Source organism: Sinocyclocheilus anshuiensis, unplaced genomic scaffold (genome assembly GCF_001515605.1).
Source record: "Sinocyclocheilus anshuiensis isolate Anshui unplaced genomic scaffold, SAMN03320099.WGS_v1.1 scaffold292, whole genome shotgun sequence".
In the NCBI taxonomy this organism is placed as follows: domain Eukaryota; kingdom Metazoa; phylum Chordata; class Actinopteri; order Cypriniformes; family Cyprinidae; genus Sinocyclocheilus; species Sinocyclocheilus anshuiensis.
The window spans coordinates 2337071-2353285 of NW_015555757.1; the positions used below are offsets into that span (position 1 = coordinate 2337071).

General features: G+C 37.1%; 1 protein-coding gene across 1 annotated transcript in view; it reads right to left on the reverse strand.

Annotated features, from left to right (window-relative positions):
• Window positions 1-1827: 1827 nt before the first annotated feature.
• Window positions 1828-16215, reverse strand: part of LOC107673934 (WD repeat- and FYVE domain-containing protein 4-like) — a 41811-nt gene continuing 27423 nt past the window's right edge. The window contains exons 45-62 of the mRNA XM_016467767.1: window positions 16010-16130; window positions 15774-15859; window positions 15623-15679; window positions 11509-11551; window positions 11208-11327; window positions 10989-11106; window positions 10559-10668; window positions 9527-9680; window positions 9291-9382; window positions 8072-8284; window positions 7493-7625; window positions 6280-6437; window positions 5932-6090; window positions 5609-5788; window positions 4505-4687; window positions 3939-4035; window positions 3146-3266; window positions 1828-2464 (exon numbers count right to left, since the gene is read on the reverse strand). Coding sequence (XP_016323253.1) covers window positions 2407-2464; window positions 3146-3266; window positions 3939-4035; window positions 4505-4687; window positions 5609-5788; window positions 5932-6090; window positions 6280-6437; window positions 7493-7625; window positions 8072-8284; window positions 9291-9382; window positions 9527-9680; window positions 10559-10668; window positions 10989-11106; window positions 11208-11327; window positions 11509-11551; window positions 15623-15679; window positions 15774-15859; window positions 16010-16130 — 2203 coding nt within the window. The 3' untranslated portion in view covers window positions 1828-2406. The remainder of the gene's footprint in view (window positions 2465-3145; window positions 3267-3938; window positions 4036-4504; window positions 4688-5608; window positions 5789-5931; window positions 6091-6279; window positions 6438-7492; window positions 7626-8071; window positions 8285-9290; window positions 9383-9526; window positions 9681-10558; window positions 10669-10988; window positions 11107-11207; window positions 11328-11508; window positions 11552-15622; window positions 15680-15773; window positions 15860-16009; window positions 16131-16215) is intronic.

Genomic DNA, 16215 nt, shown 5'->3' on the forward strand with positions numbered 1-16215 from the left:
AACCGGTGCCATCTTGCGGTTCAGTTATCGATTGCAGTAAAAATTTACTATTTTTCTTAACGGAGTTTTAAACATACAAATACAATTACAAAATTCAATTCAAACTCGCATATTTAAAGTCACCGTATAAAATAAACCACTATGGTGATCAGGATCTTGTATCATTATTTGGAATCAACTTAAGTTTGGAACAAACATTAAACGAACGATTCGTTTAAATATAAAAATATATATAATCTTTAACTTTAATATTTCTTTATTTCCCGCATTTTGACAGCAAATACATTTCATTGCTCTCTTTGTACACACCGGAGATATAACCTTATGGAACGGCTTAAATAACGACTTATTTCAGTTTGCCATCCCCGGGTTTTTTTTGTTTTTTATGGCCCGACCCCCATCGCTGGATTATTCATGCTGCTTAATGACGGCTATTAGGAGAAGACTGTCTCCAAAGGTTGGAGGGGAGCAACAATTAGCCCTCTTCCCCAGAGAGGCAAGCGGAGCATGGCCTGGTGGGAGCTCCCAGTAATCACAGCTCTTTCTCTGCTGTCTGCCTGCTTGAGAGAGCCAGACTCAGCCCCACTCATGTGCCAAAGAGCCCTTTAATACACAGCAAAGTCTGTACACAATACATCTGAACAGAGGAAGACCTGATGCTTTTTTGCAGTTGAGTCTATTCAACAAGTCAGTTCTGGAAGCCTAAATATGTAGCTGAGTGTCTAAGAAATGTCAACAGACTCTACATTTAAAAAAGTAAATAAAATCTAAAATATGATAAAGATACATATTTAAGTAACATATAATTATGTTTAAAAAAAGTATATAAAAAATCAGTAAATTGCATTAAGGGTCCATGGTCCACATTGCAATTTTGTTGCAAATGCCATGTGTTACTCTGCATGCAGTGACCCATATTCATAAACTTAATGGGCATCTGTGTTGATTCTATGGATTTAACTACCGTAGTAGCCTTGACAACTACAAAAAACATTACATCCACTACTGGATGCTGCCAGGGAACCACATGTACAAATGTTCAATTCACAGAAAGCTTAGGCTATATTTGCTAGTATTTCTGTGGAATAAACACACTCACTCATGATTCATTAATTAAGGATGTCAGAATCGGGCTGTATGCAAACAGAACTGTCATTCAAGGTCATGACTAAATGATGCTATTCAAATCATAAGAATCATTAGTATTCCTGGCATCTTTAACAGATGATGTTACATTTACACTTTATGTGTTGATGCCTGTGAAATTAATCAGATTAATGCATTGGTGGGTTAAACAGATATATTCTACATTGTAAAACTGAAGGTAAAATAAACACAATTGTCACATTTACCACAAGAAGGCATAGTTTGGTAATGATGGAATGAGGTTTGGTTTGATGTGGATCAAAGCCTGTGATTGAGGGCGGGTAAAAACAGGCATGTACAGTACAAACATGTTTTCTCAACCAAACAACAAAGAATAGTTCTTTCCAGTCCTTTACAACATTGCAAAGACAAAATGCTCCACAATTAAACTCATTCATATTGTATATAAAACTATTCCGATTTGACATTCAGACCAAAATAAAGGGGTTAGAGGTTACATGTTAATATGTTGTACTACTGTTCAAAAGTTGGGGTAGGTTTTTTTGTGTGTGAAAGAAATCAATACTTCTGTTCAGCAAAGTCACATTAAATTGATCAAAAGTGACAGTAAAGACTTTTACATTGTTACAAATATATATATATATCCTGAAAAAAAATCAAAATTTCTACAAAAATATTAAGCAGCAACGAGTGAGCAATTTTATTTTGATTTAATTACAGAGTTACATTTAACTAATAAAATCATCTTGATATACAGTATATACTGTATAAAAAAATCTTCCAACATAAAACACAACTAGTAAGCAGAACTCTCGTGCTTTATAAAATACACCATTCAGTATGTTCACTGGTGAAGTTTAAAACAAAAATATGAAATGGCACACAAGCGAATGCCTTTGAAACTCCAGCATACCGGTGTTTATAAAATAAACATTACTTTGGTTTTCTGAGAGTCCAGTGAGAGAAAGAGAGCTACTATACAATAAAACTCATCCACCAAATGGGCCTTATTTTATTTTTTTTTAAATGGCATCATCTTTCCTTTCTTAAATAAGCAGTGTTGCGTTTCCGGCCCTAGCTAGCGAGACTCACTCAGTCCAAGAAAGAATGCGTCATCCCTGTAATTCACCAGACCCAGAGTGGGTCTCCTGAAGTCAGCAGTCCTGCTGGAAGTGGTGAGAGCAAAGTGCATACGTAGGCAGCACTTAAGCTGGACTCTCCACTGGCATGTGGCTGCATTCAGCTGCATACAGTCGACTTTAACGCTGACTGACGGATGATTGATTGATCCTAGCTCTCTCAGGACCAGCTGTACACCCTGCCCCAGGCATCACCGACCAGCAGTGTGCCATGTGTTCTGAAAGCACAAATTAAAATCACATCTTCAGAAGAAAAGACTAAAGACACTACTAATCATACTGAGCTTAAAGGGATAGTTCACAAAAAATGAAAATTCAGTTATTACTTACTCACCGTGCTGTTGTTCTAATGCCATATGCCCTTCTCTTTTTTTTTTTTTGGACGACAGGAGTAGTAATTAAAAAAAAAAAAGTCCTGCTCACGCTTCTCTGTATAATGGCATTGGATCACGACCAGCATCAAACTTTTTTAAAAAGACGCAAAAGTATCACATTCTTCATGTGTCAGGCTTTTTGTGGTTAAGTCAGAATGAACTGTGGTGCTAGTACAGTCTCATGAACAGTCATTTACAGAAGACCAACGATTTTCACCAAGACCAAGATTTTCATTAAATAATAAATTACATTTCAGTTTTTTTTTTTTCAAGTTTGATGCTGGTCACTATCCACTGCCATTATATGGATTAGCATGAGCAGGACTTTTTTTTTTTTAAATCTCCAAAAAAGAAAGAAGGGTATATGGCATTAAAACAACAACAGGGTACATGATGACTTAATTATAATTTTTAGGTGAACTAACCCTTTAATCCTGTACTGAACCATTTAAAACATTAGAGGATCCATTTGAAACCAGGTTTCAGATCATATTTTGGTCTGAGAGACTGGCCTTTCTTCAATACCTTGATATGCCCAGAGCCGTAATCGCAGGGTTATTTTTGCAGCGTCGACGAGAGACGACCTGATTGCGGTTTAACTCTTGACAGAGCACCAGGTGTCTTTCCCACTTCCATGAGCTGCTGTCTAAAAAAAGCAAAAGCAAGAGTGAGATATAAGACAGAGATTATTTATGGTCAGCACGTTGCTAAATTGAGAGAAATACATCTAATATAAAGCCCTCACTGTTACAACGTGTTCCCCCAATTTAATTTAAACGTGTTGATACTTACACGCGCTGACGCTGTGCTGTAAGCAATGTGTACCAAATTGGATTTGGTTATTATTGCTTTCTAAATTGCATGCCTACATCAGCAAAATTGCTCATCAGTGTTTACAGGCTGTATGTTTAATAACTTTGCCCCATAATTCCTCGCAGCTAGCCCTAATGCGTCGCACAAAACAGTAGATCATTATGAACTTTTCTTTGGATCGCTCAAAAACGAACCTCTGGCTGAGCATCTGGACCATCACATTTAAGAACAGACAATCCGATTTATACAGCATTTTTGAAGGATGTCTAGTATTTGGTCTGGATATTTAATTTCAAACATTACTTGTATATTAGAAAATAACGATTCTCGTGACGTCACAAAGCACATTGTTTTCCAATATTCCAGGAGTGAGTTCCTGTTATTTCATGCTGGCCATTAAGGAAGCTCGTGGGTTATAACGGTCCTATGACCAGAGGCGAGAACAAAAGCACATATTCACGCTCTAGTTCAATTCTGCACTTAAGGTGAAGTGTATTAGTGTTACCTGCTTCCTCAGGAACTGATGACAAAACATGCCCTTGAGGCACCGAGCACTCCTCATGTCCAGGTAATTGTGCTCTAGTATATTCAGTCTTCCATATCTGCAACAGAACCACATGGTTAATGAAAAAAAGAGGGGGAAAATATCGAATGCAATTGAAGCTATATTCATAAATCAAATCTGCCGGCCACTGATGTCGCAGGTCCAGGCTCCAATTGATGCCTAATTTAGGAAGCACTTTGATTTAATGACTGCTCTTACCTCATCTAAGGTGAGCACATGTAACTATTAATGCTTCTGTGGGACTTCTCAGCCAAGCCTGTGAGCCCCATTTCAATATCCCAGTTACCATATTTTAATATTTTGCAGCTATATTACCTGACTATTAAAGCAGGAAACACTACAGGAAAGATTTATTGTTTAAACACAAAGGTGTAGTCTTTGGAGAAGACTTCTCATTTAAACTCTCTCATTATAAAGTTCGCTACGTGAATGCTACGCCTCATCATCTTTCGGTCAGAGCCTTCGGGGGAGCAGCGAAAAAGCCCGTTCTGAAGATCTGGCCGTACCCGGACGATGCCGTCAGCGCTGCCGGTGATGATCACGTTGCGGGGGTCCCACTCATACTTCTGTGTGAAACAGCAGCACAGAATGTTTCCTTCAGGCCGGCAGGAAGTGTTTAAAGAGGCCAGCAGCTGCCCCTTCATGGTCCACAGGTTCAAATGGGTCCCTGCGCATGACACAATCTCACCCTGAGAGAGACAGAATGGCGATTAATGATGCACATAGCAGGCAAAAGACATTGTTTTTGTTTGGGCTCAGTAATTTTTTTTAAGAATTCATTAAACTGATCAGAAGTGACAGTAAGGACTTTCACATTGTTATAAAAAAAACTATTTCAAATAAATTCATTTTTTATTTTTTTTACTTTTGATTCATCAGAGACCTCAAAAATGCATGATGATTTCTATAAAACTATTAAGCTGCACAACTGTTGTCAACTGTGATAATAGGAAATGTTTTTTGAGCACCAAATCAGCATATTAGAATGATTTCCGAAGAATCATGTGACACTAAAGACTTGATTAAGACTGCATTCAAAAACATCAAAAACAATCTTACTGACCACAAACATTTTAATGGTAATTTATCTCTCTCAGAGTCCATAAGGTTTTTTTTAAAGCTTTTTTAAACTTTCAAACAAGCAAACATTCAAAGTTTGTCTTGACAAATGTAGTTTTCCTAGTTAAAAAGAAGCAACCCGTAAAATGCAAAAAAAAAAAATAATAAATGGATAAATGACTATAAATACTTTCAATTTGCTATAATACAAATTATTTGAAGGAGGTTTGGAATTATATCGCCATACTTTTCTCTCGTGTTTTTCGCAGCAGGTATGTTTCATGCTATGTAACAGAGGGTTTAAGCATTAAAGCAGGTCTGAAGGGAAGGATGTGCCCACCCTTCCTTCACACAGCTGGCTGAGGGGAGTTTCAGAAACCACTCTGTGGGTGCAAATGAGCCGGTGTAAATGTGTCATCCAGACGGCAACATGAGCCGAACGGCCCTAACCAAATTAAATGTACGGGAGTGAGATGGATGGATAGAGATTTGGGAGCTGAAAAATGCAGGCTGACCTCAGAGCGTGTATGTTTTTTCTGGAGGGTACTCACGGTCAGGTCATTAATAGCCAGGGCAGACACAGCAGAGGAATGTTCTGGTAACTGTGTGATGTAGCTGAGGTCCTCCAGGTCCCACAGGATGCAGGTCTGGTCCAAAGAGCCGCTAATAATCATGCTATGTGCTTCTGATGCTACCAGACACGTCACTGTGTCTGTGTGTCCATACAAGGTCTAGGATGGAAAATAAAAACATTTATTTATTTATTAAAAAATGAGACAAACCCACTGTTTTGAATCTTAAAATTTCAAAACTGCTTCGTGACACCTAAACATGAACATGGCTCTTTAGAAATGATAACACATGTGAATCTGACCTGTCTGAGTCTCATGTGTTTAAGTTTGTCTTTGCTGATGGAGACATCCCACACACAGACTACAGTGCTGGTCCCGGCCGTGATGATGGTGCTGTTGTTGGGACAGGCAGCACATACAGCATATCCCCAGTCCGACAGGCTCTCACACACTGCAAAGCTCTGAAACACAGGTAATAAAGCTATCAAACTTTAACAGCCAACCAGAAGTAACCTTGTTTAATAATGAACAATTCTTCGGTTCTTCACAATAGGAAAACATCAAATGAAAAATGAATCAATGAATGAACATTACAAGCAGGCCCATCATGTTAACTTATTTATGGATCAAGAGAAACTATGAAAGCAAACCTTTTCAGCTGTGTAGCTCCCAAAAGAGCAGGCCTGGTCATAAGAGCCCCAGCTGAAATATGTGTTCCAATGTGGTGGGATGAGAAGTTTGTTTTTTTCCACGACCAATACACCTTTCTCTCTACACACTATTTGACCAACAGGACCCAGCGTGAGCTCTTTGTAGAGAAACAACAGAAAAGCAGGTTTATGCAGTGTGTCATGCTCTCTCTCTCTCTCTCTCTCTCTCTATATATATATATATATATATATATTGTAAATGTTTTTGATCAAATTAATGTAGACTTGCCGAATAAAAGGATACATTTCTTTCAAAAAATAATCTAATAATAATGACTCCAACTTGTAAATGGTAAATGTCTATTTAAACATGTTGAACTTGCTATTAAAATGTCAAATAATAATAATAATAATAATTAATACTATTACATAATTTAAAAAAATATTAATGGTCTTAGACTCTTTGCAACTCACTGTTTTTATACGGTTATACTCTATATTATATATTTAACAAAAAAAATTATGTTGAAATGGCCATGCTTTTTGTCTTTTTACACTGTTATTGTATCAATCTATCAAAAACATTTGAACCAAGCATTTAAGTCATTTTAACTGATCATGTTTACAATGTGAAACATTTGTTGAAACAACTGTCAGGACTAAGCATAAAAAAAAAAAAGGAGTATTCTACTTTCAAATGACCTACATATGTGAGGACATAGTCAATCTCCCTGCTCACTGACAGTAAAACAGTAACACAAATCATAATGAAGCCTGAGATGATCGCAAATTTCTCTCAAGATGCCCTTTAAATCTTTCCTTGTAGGATTTACTGATCAGAATGATAAAGTAACGCCTGATGTGAGAACAAGATATTGAGCGAGAGACAATAGAGCGAGAGAATCATCTAATTTTCCAGAGAGATCCTTTTGGGACATTCAGATTATTAAATAAGCCTCAGTGGCTGTATCTTCAAGAGTGGCCTAACAAATAGCTGAATGGAGCCGAGTTGAGCTATGACTGAGAAAATGAGCCTGTGAAAAGGCTAGCCAGCATCTTCTTCCTCACGGCTCCTATTGCTCCCTGTAGACGTGGCCCCATCTTGTAAAAAATAATTGAGGAATGGAATAAAATAACAAGGTGACTATGAATGATTAAATGGGGGGAGGGGGGTCTCTACCTCAGAGCTGCAAATGTTCATTTTAAGCAGTACCTTTAACAGCCTGGGCAGAAGGCTTGAGCTTGTCCAGTTTAAAGAAAAAGGGGGTTATCTGACTGGATACCGATGTCTCTTTCCCAGCAGTACCCTTGTGAGGTGTGCGGCTAGGGTGTGGTTTTGTGAAGAGCTGGAAGCATAACACTTATTTTAGTATTGCATTTAAAATAGAATACAGTATCACAATAAATCATTTCATAACCGGAAAGAACCTTACCAAACATTGGAAATGCTGCATATATTAGGCATGCATGATATATCCATTTTCAAATAATGGTGTGATGCCTAAATTTACTTTTAGCACTTAAGACAACTGATTTTTTTTTTTTAGACAAAATAATAAAGAATTTTAATATTCACCAAATTTTTCCATTATCAGCCATAACATAAAAATTATTATCGGCTTATCAGTATCAGCCAGAATTGTAATATGGATGCATCCCTAGTATATCTGGTTGTCAAAAGTGCTTTAAAATTGCATTCTTTATGTACAGCCAAAAACATTTACTAAAAAAAATTGAATAGAGGCATAGAGGATCTCCTAATATCTTTAAACAGTGTGCTCAACTGGTGTACCTGCTTAGGCATTTGGCCAAAGTTGCTGATGTAGCCAAGGACAGTGCTTTTCACGACAGGATCCTTCATGCTCGCTCTGTCGTGTTTGTCAGTATAGAAATATGGGTGAAAGGTGTTGAGGGCCTCTACTGTGTGCGGACCCTGCTGTTTGTATCCGAAGATCAGATCAATCCAAAGATGCAGGCGTGCACTCACGTAATCACTCTCAAGAGCCTGCAGAGAGCGCAAACTCAGTCAGTCAGCAGATCTGGATGGGGACTAATACGCTATCAGTGATGCCGTAACTTTTATTTCTGTAGAAGTGCAGGCGGAAAAGCTGTGCTTCCAAATATCAGGTCAAAGAGATTGCACAATAATGCATTTTAAAAAGGCATTATTCTATCTTGGCGACTGATTACAGTTCAAACAATCTGATATAAAAATTATATTCCAAAAGTCTGTATTCCTATTTCGTGTTGCTAAGTCATTTTTCCTATATATATTTTTTTAATCTAAAGTATTTTAGAAATGGCTGAAGTGTCCAAACACAACATAAACATATATACAAAAGCAAAAACAAAAAAACATTTAAAATAACAAGTATAATCAAAGCAGCTCTAAGTCACAAGCACTAAATTGTGGAAGATCCCTATATTACCATTCATTTGCATATGAAGGAAGGCGAGCAGACAGAATAGCTCATTTTATGGCATCTGGAAATGATACAAATATTGCTCTGTAGATTGGGAACTGATAAAGCATGGCCCTTATATGCCTGCAGGCGTAACGTAGCGAGAAAGAAAGCATTAATTCCAATAACCAGCAGGCTTCAGTAATGGAGTTATAGGAGAGTGCAGATATTGTACTTGCGCTGAATTGGGCCTGTTATCTTCTAATTACAATGGTGTTAAACAGAGTAATGGGGCTTCCTTGATGAACTCAACAAGTGCTTATTATCTCAAGAAAGGCAAAAAAAATAAAGCAGGTGCAAAAATTATTTAACTATTGCCAAGTTTAGCTGGATATGAATGGTGCAGCAACACTGATACTGTTTTAACCCTATGCTTGCTTTCATAAAACTTGGTATGTGCTCTGATTGCACTGACCCTCGTTGTCTTTCACAATATAGTCTAAGAGTAAGTAAAGTAGCATCTATAGCAGAATTGGATATTGTGATGCTGGTGGTCCACAACAAGGCCTATTTTTAGTTTGATGGACTGCCTTGACCAGAGAAACTGACCTCTCTGTGCACTCTGATGAACTCCTGTGGGTCTCCTTTGGCCCATGGTGGCAAAACCACATCATCTAATGGTGTTCCATCCTGCATGCAACCTGTATTATCCATACACACATTTACAGACTAATGAAACAGACAATTTACAAATAAAATATTAAAAACGAGCTTCTATAACACAAATTCGGGGGGAGGGGGGACTACAATTACATTCAATTGTTGAGCTAATACTAATAAATTACCAAAGTCAAATTGGTTGGAGTTGACAAGAAAGTCTGGGAGGTAGAAAAATTCTGGAATGAGCTCTCTGACATCACTCATGTTGTCCTTAGATGCAGATTCCCACTCGTTCTGAATGCTGTGAAACATCCGCTCTGGAACGTCAAACATTCCGCCCTATGAAAAAAAAAAAAAAAGATTCTCTGGGAAGGGTGCATTTCCTAATGTTATTTGAAAGCAAAGTGGCATTATGAAAAGGACTATAGAAACACAATTCAGAGCAAAGAAACAGCAAAGAAGTAAAAAAAAAAAAATTACAAAGGATGAAAAAAGACATGCATGTTTGTTTAACACATAAGGTTGGGAGCTCCACCGTCAGCAAGACTGCCTAGAACACTAAAACGGCCCCATGTGTGTATATGAATCATAGTCAAGAAACAATTGCCTTGATTGGAGACATTTTCAAGCAATTGATTCAGGCTTTTTATTTTTCAAGGGAGTTTATACGTCCTGACGAAAATCTCTGGAGAAGTTATGTAATTTGCAGTAAAAGCAAATGCCCTCATTGAATGAAAGTAATATACTGTTAGTGGCACAAATCAGATTATGAATATTACTTTACGGAGGAAAGCTGCTCAAGTGAAGCAAATATCATTGCAAAGTGTTATCCTAATGTTTGTATTACGTTACACCGGCTATCAAATATGCATGACATTTTATTTTAATCAATTGGTTCCATGTGTATAAATGAGATATTCTTTAAAAACGAAATGTGGTTTTGCACGCAAGTGACGCAAAAGAATTTATTTGCATACATATTAAAATCATACCCTAATTCGGTTTCGGAAAGAAAAAATTAAAAGCGCACACAAGCCCAAAAACAATAAAGCTCATTTCATCCTGTAAGTTCAATTTAGAAAAATTGAATTTTATAGAAGTTCTGTCACGCTGATGTGTTTTGTGCTTCATCTGATAAAAAAAGAGGCCAATACAAATTATTTATTGGAGTTTCTGTGTGATGTAATTGAGCCTGGTCAAACAGGTGAGAAGTTTACCTGCAGGTGGAGAAAGGTCTGGGAGAAAGGCTCCATCCTCACCAGGTACGAGGCCACTATGATGGCTGAGGAATAGTGTGTGCAGTAATGACACTGAGCTGACAGATCACCTGCAATCATGACATTCACTAAGTAAATGAAAGCATTTCTTTTTTTTTTAATTCAGTCCTGCAGGTCCCCATTTATTTATTTATTTATTTTCAAATAACAGCCCTGATTCTGCCTTTACGTTTTAAAGTTCCTCTTGGCTAACTGAATCAGATATTTTGTTCATTTTTGGTTAAGAAAACATAAAAAACACCCAGAGCCTCCATGTTTGCAGGTGAAACGGACAAACTCCATGAACTTCAGCTGTATGAGCAATAGGTTTTTAGGTCTCAGTTACAGAATAGTTGCATATAAAACAGGTGCATATAAAAATATGCTTTACCATCATTGCTTTCCACCTCATTGTATCTCTGAATGAACTTCTCTTTTCTCTTCTCATTTTGAGCTCCCATTGGTTTGGACAGATCTCTGAATGTAGCAGGGTGGGACAGATCCAGAGTCTAACAAGCGGTGAATAAGATCATCAAACAAAAAAAATATTAGCATCAAAAAAAAAATTTTCAGGTCAAAATTGTAAAGTTTGGGTGCATATTAGTTTTACCTCTGATTCATAATCAGCAATGATCCATGGAAAAACAGGATATTGCATCAAGTCATTGTATGTCCGTCCAGCAAGTGTGTTTAGATGCATAAGGTATTCAAAGTTACTAATTTCTCCTCTCTATGGAAAAAGAATAGAAGAAAATAATAATAAAAAATATGCATTTGGGTTCATGTAAAATAACTTTTCAAAGAGCTTATATTTATATTATGGCATTCAATCCATTCACTGCAAATGCAGGATGTATATTACATATAATAATGGTTAATGATGATGCAAGTAGTAGATGCTCACACGTTACCTGCCATTTAATTAGGGCAGTCTTCTCAGCTGCTGCAGCCTTTCTGTATGAACACAACAAAAGAATAATTGAAAAAAAAAAATGATTCAGATTTTGTTAAACATTTTGTGATATTTTTCTTATTTTACAAGAACCTATTGCTATTGTTTACTTCTTAACAGTTACAGAATCAAGTGCCTTGAATACGGTGAATCCTGAACTAGTCATCAGAACCAAGTCTACTATGGTTGCATAGCAACAGGTTAAGGAATAGAAAGAGCTTATGGATTTAAACCACGGAGGGTCCGTCTTTCATCAGACACAAGAGCCAAAAGAAACATACATTCTTGTGGAAAAAAGGGTTAAGATTTTATTCAGGCATGCCGTTCCCTCCTTTAAAGTAGTACAGCGCCATCTATAGGTTTTGGAAAATATCTGTAAACGCACAGTAACATTACTTTGGAAGTTAGTTTTCTCCTTCACACACATTACTGAATTACAAGATTACAAGTGTGGTTCCTACAACAAGCCATCTAAACATGCAAAATCACAGCTGATTTGACATGCATGCATAGGGATTTTCAGATTTCCATAACTATTAAAACTGGTTTGCTTTGAAATATTTATCACTACTTATTCCCATTTATAAATGAAAAGAAAGAGATGAGAGAGAAGAAAATGCAAAGTTCAATTGTGGCTATTGGGTGAAGCTATTAACGTCCTGGACTTTAAAGAACATTCTGGAAATTTAATCTGAGGGAGTGTACAAACACAAACGCTGCAACAATTCTTTCTCCCCTTTCTTTTGTGCAAGCTCCATCACAGGACAATAAAACTTTTGGCACCCCGAGCAAGCGTTGCTTGGTAACAAAAGTTAAACAGGACAAAGCTTCTTTTTGGACTACAGTCTGAAGATCCTCCTCTGATTCTCAAGCAATTCAGCTGTGGACCACATTTAAAAACTGTAAGTAAGAAAAACGTATTTAAGACTTCCTTCATACCAGAAAGGGGATGAAATTAATTCTGGGTAACAATAGCTGGTTGGGGCAAACTGATGGTTTTTACACACTCTTGCGTGATCCTTTTACCTGTAATCCTTTTAGCCTTTCTGAAGTTGTCGTGAAGCTTGTTTAAGCAAAGGCAAAAAATAAATAAATAAATAAAAGTCACACTAACAATAAAACATTTCAAGATATACATATTCTTAAAAATGTGCTTGCTGACTGATTTAGTAGGGTGAATACAGGTACAAATAGTGGCGTAATCATCTATCACAGTATTTATGAATTTTTCTATTACTAGAAAAAAAAATTAAAATGTCAAACTAGCCATGTTGATCATATTTTAAAAAACAACAAAAATGACAAATTAAGAGAACTGGTCTGACTATTAACTCATCTGTTTTTAGTTCTATGTAAGTGTTGTTGTATTATTGGTTCAACATTCAAAATAATTTTTATTAATTTTATTTTGGTAAAAATGTGAATACTCAACACTAAGACTCACTAAACAGTTGTTTAAGAGATTTTCAAAAGCATATTCATAAGTTAGAAAGTATATTTTGGTAACAAATGGTTAATGGTCTTAAATCATGTAGTCGCAGAATCTATTATATATCATATGTCACGAAAATAGCAATACCATCCAATTTTCTCTCCGTTTGGAGGGGTTCAGAATCAGCGAATCACAAAGAACATGAAGATGGATCACGCCGATGATCAGCTCTCTGTAATTGCACCTCTCAGATGCAACGGATTTAAAAAACAAAAGGTCTAATAGAAACATGATGAACCGTATTAGCCCATCCACCAATGTGATTAATGAGTCGCCAAAGGGCTTACAATGCAGCCACTCCTCCTTTTTAATGGGAAGATATGAAGGGAGCGATTTAAAATTTATTTCCAGTGTCATTTATCAAAGTACTGATTTGACTCTCTCCACACAGTCACATGGACTGTTAGCGCCACCCTGGATCAATCAGACGGAGCACAAACAGCTTTTCCCAGAATATGTGTTGGGCGCTCACCGTACCCACTGTTATCTGGTATTAGCCATAATTAGAGAACGACATTATCCCAAAAGATCCCTTTAGGGTGAGTTGGGTGAATGAGTTGGGTGTAAACATTACACCCCTCTCATTCTCCAAAGGGCCCGACACCTCAGCGCTCCCGATACTGCCTGCAGGCATACATGATACCACCTTCCCTATGCAAACAACTAAACTGTCCCATCATTAAGTCATACATGTTTAAAGCTACGAGGTCCTGAAATAATAATTACATGACTTGAGTTAAGACTTAATCAAATTGATGCTTCAGAAGCGCTTAACCATTAATCTGTGTCTATACAGCTCCATGGCTAAAGGAAAGAGAGCAGGTGGAGCCAAAGGTACGAAGATCACATTGAAAATGGCTAAAAATGCTCTTAGAGTAACTCCAGATGGCAAACAACGACTTGATCTGAGCAATGTAGGCATCGCCACATTTCCCAAATGCCTCCTAAAGTTAAGAAACATAGAGGAAATTGACCTGAGCCGGAACAAATTGAAAATAATCCCAGAATTCATTGGCCAGCTCTCTGGACTGCATTGGTTAGACCTTCACAGCAACCAAATCGAACAACTGCCCGAAAGCATTGGACTCCTGGGATCTCTGGTCTACCTCAACCTCTGTAACAACAACCTGGACTCTGATGGTTTATCGTCTGAAATAGGAAGTCTGAGAAACCTCCAGGTTCTCAACTTGGGCATGAATCGTCTAAACGCCCTCCCTCCCACTTTGGCCACCTTGACAAACCTGACAGAGCTGGGAGTTTTTGATAACTTGTTCACACAGATACCAGAATGCATAAACGTGTTGCCCAACCTGACGAAGCTGAACACCAAACGCAACCCTGTTTCCTATACACAGCGAGACGGCAAAGACTCTGACTCTGTAAAGCCAACAGGAAATCTGTTTTTGGTGAGAGAGGGCGATTTGTGCCATCCCTGCTTAGAGAAGTTCAGAAGGAAAAAGCTGATTGACAGGTCGCAAAGAAAGAGTAATTTTTCAGGGCTGATCTCGCCAAACTCTGTAGCTCGAGGTAATCAAGAAAATTGGCGGCAGCAGACTACTACCTCACCTCCAAGTTTTCAAAAAGGACAAGCCAGACCTGCCGGAGATACCAACACATTGTCTTTTATGAATAACCTTTATGCATAATGACATTCTACATAATGACTCAACATTTAAAACTCCTCCTGTACTTTTAGGAAATAAATAGGTTTTGCAGGGGGTCCACCAAATATTGTTGGATCTCAAGCTCATTTTCGTTGGGAAAAAAAATGAAAATGTGTGTCAAACAAAACTACAACAAAGTTATCTTAAACAAAGGCTTAAAATTATGAAGTTAAAGTTCAACTAACTGTTTCATTGTGCCCCCCAAATAAAACGTTTTAAATAGAATTAAAATGTAATGTACATTGATATACAAACATGAATTTGCACATCAGTAATGAATATTTAAATACGCACATACATTATCTGACACTAAAATACATGTTTTTACTGGCCAGCCCAAAAATGCAACACTTTTTCACAATATCTTTATCTCTCTATATATGCATGAAATTAATGCGTATTTCTTATTGTAAGAAAACAACTTTGGCTTTGAAGCCGATGGGAAACAATAAACATTAAGTCCATTCCCACTTCATGTCAAAATGTCAGGGAAACTAAACATTATTACAACATTAATTGAGCAGAAATTGAAATGGTGAGTCAAGGAATGATAATTTGAACCAAAACAACATCTGAAATAACTAAAAGGTAGTAAGCTTATGGCATCCTTGCAGACAATTAACAACTATAAAATTGTGAGTTGTATTGGCTGCTGATGACTTTGAAAAGTTACTGAGGCAGTTTTAATTGGTAGGAAGTGCTGAAGATGCAGTAATTGTAGTTTCAGTGTAATGCCGGGATATTGTTTAGGGGATTGAGAGTCTTCCAGTCAATCGTTAACTGCACACATAAGAGAATGTGTTTTCTGGAAACTTTGAAACCACAAAACTCTGTCTGTTTCAGTATAAAAGCATCACAGTCTCTCCAACTGAAATGACAGCTGTCTGCGAGATCTGGCAGATGCTTTTGACACTCACCTCACATTAAGTACAGTCTCTCCCCTTCCCTTTAATAAGGAGACCACAGAGCACAGCCTAGAAAGAAAATAAATCGAGATAAATCAATTTAGTCTGTCACCTCACACACAGTTGTTTACCTGCCTGAATCACAAGCACTTTCTCGTTTTACCTTTTATGTGCATTGACATGGTCATTGTTGAAGAACACCAGGAAGACTGAAGTTCCGTTCTTTAAGAAAATTTCCAGAGCATTGTCCTATAGTGTCATCGAGAATTAAAACCAAAAAACACAATTAAACTATCAAACATGATAATAAAAAAAAATAATAAAGAAAATAAATAAAGAAATACATATAGAATAAATAAAGTAAAAAAGTTTAATGACTATGGGCTCTGTGAATCTCACCTCAAGCAGAAAGCGCATGAAATTAGCCTCTTTGATGTCATCATATGACCAGCGTTTGCAGCTTGGGCTCACTGAGCTTTTCTCTTTATTCATCATGTTGCAAATATATGAGTCTCTCACACTATAATAAGTACAGAAAATTTAAGATACTGTTAAATCTATACACAAAAATAAAGAAAGCTGTTCTCAGTAAACCTAAAGTTAAC